At 45.2% G+C, this 7,484-nt stretch overlaps 1 protein-coding gene across 1 annotated transcript in view; it reads left to right on the top strand.

Moving 5' to 3' along the window:
- The window catches only part of LOC117142521 (protein timeless homolog), a 67,274-nt gene extending 60,001 nt beyond the window's left edge, over window positions 1-7,273 (top strand). Inside the window, exons 12-18 of the mRNA XM_033306564.1 lie at window positions 1,381-1,476; window positions 1,604-1,652; window positions 2,359-2,500; window positions 4,538-4,743; window positions 5,044-5,132; window positions 5,444-5,647; window positions 5,798-7,273. Coding sequence (XP_033162455.1) covers window positions 1,381-1,476; window positions 1,604-1,652; window positions 2,359-2,500; window positions 4,538-4,743; window positions 5,044-5,132; window positions 5,444-5,647; window positions 5,798-7,197 — 2,186 coding nt within the window. The 3' untranslated portion in view covers window positions 7,198-7,273. The remainder of the gene's footprint in view (window positions 1-1,380; window positions 1,477-1,603; window positions 1,653-2,358; window positions 2,501-4,537; window positions 4,744-5,043; window positions 5,133-5,443; window positions 5,648-5,797) is intronic.
- Window positions 7,274-7,484: the final 211 nt, after the last annotated feature.

The following is a 7,484-nucleotide window of genomic DNA, read 5'->3' as shown; positions in this document are numbered from 1 at the left end:
ACAGAATATTGCCTTCTAAACGCATTTAAATATCCTATTGAATTTAAATATTTAATATGTCTCTTTTTATTGAAGTATAACTCGTGTTTAGTGTCTGGTAATTCCATGTAAGCCAAGCAATTTGGACTTCGTGAGTTTCAAAGTGCCATCATGACTTCCAGACTTCGAGCTTATAACAAGAACATCAACAACGCCGTAACGAGGTTCATGTTTAATGGCCGTGCAGTCCCAGTCCTTCGGATGGAGTAAGGTGTTGTTGTGCCGGAGAGCGGGTTGGCTATAGGGCCGTATGACTATATCCACAGTCCTGTCGGGTGTCGGGCCAACAAATGCAGCTACAAAGGCAGCCCAAAAGACATGCACTAATATCGTGTGCTGTCCGTGTTGCATTTCTCCCCGACCACGCACCTTGGCCCTTCGTGTGCCATGTTTTTGGGCTTACAGCTTGAACCTGACACAGAAAATTGTATTTTAATGACGGAGCATAGCGTCACTGCCAACGACAGGGGACAGAGCGCAGGGTACAGGAGCAGCAGCAGCAGGAACAGGAACAGGGACACGGACTGAAATGCCAGTGGAGACCCCATTCAAGACGTTAATAAAGCGACGCACACGCAGCACATTCCATGGGTGTAAGGTGCTAAAGGTGCGAGGGGGATGTCCTGGACCTGCATTTCCAAAATGAAGTTGTAACTGCCTGAAATCCGGCTTTTCGAGGTATGGCTGACATTTTTTGGGGCCATTTCGCCAGGAGCAGGTGCGACATTAGCAGCCTCCAAGCGAAAGCCCAGGGTCGAATGGCCCAGCATACGTATTCCACTCGAATTCCACTGTTTTCGAAAAAGGGATCCTGTGAAGTGTGCTTTTGACTAGCTTTGCATTTTATCAGGACCCTCTCTTTGTGCACCCCTTATAGCCCTCTGTGCGTTTGAGCCTGGTTGTAGGAACACAAGTACACTTGTTTATGCATTGCAGCAGTCATAATTATTGTTAATGGCCATTTGTGTTTTGCCAATGGAGAATGGGTGTGCCTAACCGGAGTGCCCTCATCTGTCTCTATATGCAACAACTGCATAATTGATTAAGTCGCAACGGGTGCAAGTGCGCTTCAAAATTAAAACAAATGACGTTTAATTGTAAAATAGTGTCCTTAAAATGAATGGGTATGGATCACTAGGTAATACATATATCTTGATATTCTGATCTTAATTATAATCCAATTTTCGACATTTTGGGAGCTTTTGCTCCTTCAGATTTAATATTGTCTTGTCATTCCTTTTAAATATCTCTGTTCAAAATTAGGTATTTCCAGCGAAATTCAATCACCATTTCTGGCATCCTGATTAGACCTGGTACTTAAATAATATTTTCATTTTTCAGTTGAGTCCGAGGATAAGGAAAGCGAAAAGGACCAACAGCAGGACGAGTACGAGGACGAAGACGATGACTTGGATAACGAAGAATACGAAGAGCAGGGTAAGCAAGGGCAGCATTCATCGCATAAATCTGCGATAAATATGAAAATAATTTGAGGAAATTTCAACTAATAAATGGCATTTGCCTGTTTTCCCATCCCATTCCCCGCTTTTCATCCTCTGGCTAGATAATGGACTCACCGAGAAAACGTTCAAATTTGATGATTTCGCTCGCAGGTAAATAGGCCTAGGACTAGGATCCAAGTACACCGCCCCGAACCCATAAACTTTTCGAATCAAGGCCAAACCGCTCCTGGACACTTTTCCATTTGGGGAAATACACACCATGGAGGGGAATGGAAGAGAGGGGTCGCTTAAATTTTACTGCTGTTATTTGAAAAGTTATCATGGTCGCCCGCTCGGTTGAACGGCGGTTTTGTGCCGTGATGGTCGTGTTGAAAATTGTAATTGTATTTTTAATTGAAAGGCAGACCAGAGAGTCAGTGCTCGTGGCTACTAATTAAGGATTAGTGTCAGAAATTACTTGTGCCAAAAGTTTTATGGCCGCGAACTCTCGAACTCGAACTGGAAACCGGCGCACACAGATGCCGCAGGCAGCTTAGAGCGGCAGCAACATCACAGTAGCAACATCCTCCGACGAGCAGCAACATCAGCTCACCCTGCCACAACAATTATAATAAAATGACGTCAAGTTGGTTGGCCCGTTGTATTTTAATTGTGCTGCCATTGCCATTGCCATTGTTGCAAATGATTCTAAAACTTTGGTGCCGAGTGTGGAACATTTGCGGTTGCCGCGGTCGCTGCTGTTTTCGGGGTGACCGGCTGGATAAACTCTTAAATCATAATTAGTTAAATTTAGCATAATTTGATTTGAGTTTGGTTTATAATGGCCTGCGTCTCCCCTTTCTCCTTTCTCCTCTAGATTGCTGAATCCGAAAATCGTTCGGGCTTGCACATTGGTGCTATCGGATTGGGCGGATATACCCACTAGATCCTTGAAAGCGGCCGTAACTATTCTACATCGCATTGCCTACGGCTGCAAATGTGCGGGAATGCTTTTCCAGGTGAGATAATCATAAGGAATATGTTTTTATTGAATTTTAAATTTTAATCTTAGCTTTAAGCTGGTTTTAAACATTCCATATGTAGCAACAGTAGTGGATGCAATCCACTGTTTTAAATCCATTTAAGCGACCTGCACATAAATCAAAGTCAAACGCAAAATACAAATGCCACAGCTTAGCTGCCGCTCATTTTCTTTTTGCCATCCTTATTTTACTGTCGCTGCTTTCATTTCATTTTTATGGTAATTTGTACAAATTAAGCGGACCTTTTTTCTATTTGTCCAAAGCCACAAACGATATTTACTGCCTTGCGCGTACATATACAATTTTTTTTAGCGAGTTTGGCGATGGGCCTTTTTTTCGGTCCCTCCGCTGTCAGCTGGAATTTGAACTTTTTAAGCCTTTCACGCGCTGCCTTGAGCCACAGCATCGGTTGGGTTCTATAGCGACTTAAATATTCAAATGTCTGTGTTTGAGTTGGTTCACAGCCCCTGGGAAGGAGCATAACGCGATTGTCTTCGAGTTGAAAATTAAATAAATTCACAGGACTGATTTGATGATTTGACTTTGAATTTAATGTGACCGCGTCGTTTCCTTTTCTATATTACAATACTAATTTATAATCCTTACCTTGTGCTTGGTTTTTTAAATAATATCCTGAAATGCTTAAGTCACAGCTTGAAAATATTATTTACTGTTCTCCAGATTTTCATTGTAGAGCATTTAACTTTGTACCTTGCGCCAAGTGTTTCCACTTCTTTCCGGATTTCTTTTCAACTGCTTATGCTGCTTTTCACGGCTGGCAATTAAACTTTTCTTTTCGGGCAGAGTTCATAAATCACATTCAGTAGCAGCCGGCTGCGCGGCCTTCGCCTAACCACCCAAAAACACCCAGCTGCCCAACCACCCACTTTTTCAGTTTCATCGGCTTAAAGCGTTGCTTAAAGCCATCGGTTTTTTGGCTTTCAACGGGAAACAGAGTGGCATGCAACCACTGCAGAATGACTGGGAAACGGAGAATGGCTAATCACTGGAGCGGCCAAAAACGGCATCGCATTTTGGGGGACAAAGCCGGTGTCGAGTGTCTCCGTCTTCCGCCTTCCGTCTTTCGCATTTCGTACTCCGTCGTGGTCCATCATCTAGCGCGCGTCCCTCTGTTCAGGCGGCATGGGTTGCCTATCAGCATCATCTAAGCCGGCTCAATGTCTGCTCTGCACAAGCGACGATTAAAAGGACGACAATAACTATGACGGTGACGAGAATGAGGAACGGAGCACTGGGAGAAATCCTTCTAAAACCAATGAGCTTATCAGATTGAGAAACAGAGAGCATCTGAAGAGAATCGCAGGTCTTAATGAGAGTCAAATATTATTTCAAGATATCAGCATAAGATATTATTACTTAAAGGTCTGGAACACATCGAACACATGAAACATCTGAAACAATATTCAATCCTTCATATTATAACTTGATTATTCATTGACTTAATCCAAGTGCATACGTTTTTTTCTGATGCAAGCCTTAATTAACGTTAGTTAATTTTCTCCTTTTTTTTGGTAAGCGTAAGATGAGTTTTTTGCCTCAGTGAAGTGAATGGCTGCAGCTACCCATGTCCATGAGACCATCAAAAGGAGCAGACTGCTGCTTGCCAGTCTGGCCACAAGCAAAACAAAAGTAGCATCATATGCAAAGTCAAAACCACTAATGGGTCTGCGCAATCATAGGATAAATTAAATTCCAAATACGGACGACGACAGTCGACAACGATACAGGGGTATTCAGTGGGTTTTGGGTGGGGAGATGACTGTTTTTAGGGTTAGTTGTCCGGGTGCGGGGTGGCATTTATAAAGTTTTTGCCAACTGCAAATGATATCTTGCTCAGCAGAGAGACAACCGCAGGCGGCAACCGCAGAGGATTCCAAATGGAGGAGAAGAAGGACGAGGTGGCGGCTGTTGTGGCTGTGGCTGTCTTTCGAGAAACTTTTCATTTGAATTTCAAGCACAACCTAACCAGCGTTTTTCCCGCTCTCCACACAGGCCAAGCTGTTTCGCATCTTTCAACAAGTCTTCAGCATGGAACGTGACGTCCATCAGGAGGAGCTGCGCCGCCTGGCCATCTTTGTGGTGCGCAAATTTGTCGAGGTGGCCCCGACTAATCCCAAAATCTATGCAGAGTTATTATTTTACAAAGGCATCAGGGAGGCAAATGAGCTGGAGACGGGCTATTGTGACGCCTACGAAGCGTGAGTACGGGCTACTTGGCCATTGTCTCCTCATCTTTGGGGCTAAAGGGAATGGGATGGACTGGATGGGTAGGGCCATCACAATGGCCGCATGATTGACTGAGCCGGGGCTTCATCGTCTGTCGTTTAGTTGGCACATGATAAATGATGGCCAGCGGCGAGAATGGAGTCCCTATTGTATTTGCACCCCACGGACAGTAGTGAAAGGGTCAGATCATTTGCATGGCAAGCCAAAATTACGGGGAGACAGTGTGCTGAAAAGTCCTGGCCCTATACTTATCGTATTAACTTTACTTGCAGTGGCACCAAAGGAGCCTGGACCGAGGAGCAGGAGTCGGAGTTACGCTTCCTCTTCGAGGAGAACCAGCGCAATCCTGAAACAGATAAGGGTAACTATAACTATAACAAGTCTAACACCAAGTGTATATAATCAAAAATAGCAAAAATACGCATATACAAATTTATTTAACATTTGAAGTACTTTAAAAATCCGAGAAATACGTTTTTGCTCGCACTGCATCTGCATTTTTTTAAACTGCCCTTGAGTGTGAATTAAAACTTGATTCGTAGTAAATGAATAGAAGCAATCACAGCTCCGGCACTCTAGCCACTCGAACAAGCGACAGGCAGGCAGAGGCGTAGGGAGCCAGGAGCCAAGAGTAGTCGGAAAACAACTACCCAATTGTGTCTGTTCTTTCAGATGTGATTGATTGGATTCTGGACAATTTGGTCGACAAGACGCGCAACCGCCGCACTGTCCTGAAGAAGCTGAAGGAACTGGGCCTGATGTTCAAGGCGCCCACCAAGCGTTCGACCAAGTCCGCCCAGAGCGGCAAAAACGTCTGGCAGCCGGAAGAGGATGACGAGCTAAGGAGCTTATATGATCAGCATCGCATTGAGCCGGGTAAGTGGACAATCAGTTTGAGTATACAGAGCAAAGGATGCAATGTAGGTCTCGAAACAAGGGCACACAACTAAATCCAAATTGATTAGATGTTTGGGGCAATAAGTACAGAAGTCAGATTTTGATTTTACTTGCTATTTATTCTTACAGACTGCCTAGAGCGACTTGTCCACGAGTTCGCTGAGCGGCGCAGCAAACAGCAGATCATCAAGCGAATGCTTCAGATTCATTTGATAGCGGATAAATCCGAGATTCTGCCCGCCAAAAAGGGGCGTGGCAAAGACAAGCCCAAGAAAGAGGCAGAAATGGAAGGCGAGGGCGATGAGTTTGACTTTGCCGAGGAGCCCATGCTTGAGGAGCAGGGGTATAAGAAGCCGAAGTCCAAGCCGAAAAAAGCCCAGAAGCGTCAGATGGTACGCACACCCTTGGATGTAGGCACCATTAGAGCTCTAATCGGTCAGGTGGATTCCGAAAAGTATCAATCGGCCATCGAGTGGCTGCAGGAATGCCTGCAAGATGCTAGCGAAGACACCGAGGAAGCAGTCGAGGATGACGATGGTGTGCCTCTTCTGCCCTTAATGCAGGATCAAAAGAATGCCATGGAAGATGGTGATTTCAAAAAGGTGCTGGTCGCCCTGGGCATGCAGCCGCCGATTACGGGAATGGAAGCCTACTGGCGTATTCCTATATATCTCAACTCAGCCGATTTGTTATTACGTTCCAAAATCCTGGCAGGAGAAGAGGTTGATGCTGAGCCGGAAGACGAGGCTGCAGACGATGAGGAGGGCGAGGAGCCCGAGGAAAGTGAGGAAGAGGAGGACTTCCTTGAAAAGCACAGCAGTCAGCGGCAGGAGAACATAGCCACTCAACAGCAGCGAAAACTTGATAGTCTTATGTTCAACCAGAGCGATGACGAAACCGAGCAACGTGCTCCCCCAAAAGCCAAGGACAAACCCAAGGCCAGCGAAAAGAAGGCCAAGCGAAAGGTCAAAGACAAAGCCAAGGAGTCAAAGGACTCCAATGACGATGGGACAGATAAAGCAGAGCTCGAGAAACCCAACACGGATGATTTATTTAACCAATTGAGAGCCAAGCGAGCCACTAAAATCAAACTGAGCGATATGGCTCTAAATGAGTCAACAAATGCCGCTCAAGAGGAGGACGATGATGCATTTAACTTCAACTCGGAGGACTATCGTGCCCGCCTGCTGGAACTGGAGGATGAGGAGCAGAACAGCAAGGATGCGGATGAGAACGGCGGTGACAAAGAGAACATAACCAATAAGTCCCTGCAGCGTGCACGTCGCGTTAATGTAATTGACTCGGATAGCGACAACGACGATGATGGCGCCTTGCCCGCCGACAAGACAAACAAACGCCCACGCGGCGACGACGATGGGGATGCTGGCCACATGGATGCCACTGCCGAGGAGGACAGCGATGAGGAGGCCAACTTTTTGGCTCGCAAAAAGCCAACCAAAGTCGATGGCGAGCCGGCCAAGCGGCGTCGGTTGGCCATCATCGATGACGATGATGAGGATGATTTTTAATGCACACCCGTTCTGCTCTTGATTTTATAGCTCACCGGAATGGAAGCTCGAATAAATGTAACTTTTAATTTGCATATCAGCTTTTGTTTGTTCCCTTTTCATGTTCGTCGAGAGTGTATACTGTTTATATGCGTATTGTGATTCTACTAGGAGAGGGTATCAATTGGGCATTATCACACAGATTGGAAATCCTTTTTGATTAAAGAAAACATAGGTTTGATATTCATTTTATAACGCTTAAGTGCCCACAGTACTTAAATATAATATATCTATATTTATTATTGTTT

Source organism: Drosophila mauritiana, chromosome 3R (genome assembly GCF_004382145.1).
Source record: "Drosophila mauritiana strain mau12 chromosome 3R, ASM438214v1, whole genome shotgun sequence".
NCBI classification, from domain to species: Eukaryota; Metazoa; Arthropoda; class Insecta; order Diptera; family Drosophilidae; genus Drosophila; species Drosophila mauritiana.
The sequence above is the reverse complement of the archived record's forward strand: the minus strand, read 5'-3'. Positions and strand labels throughout refer to the sequence as shown.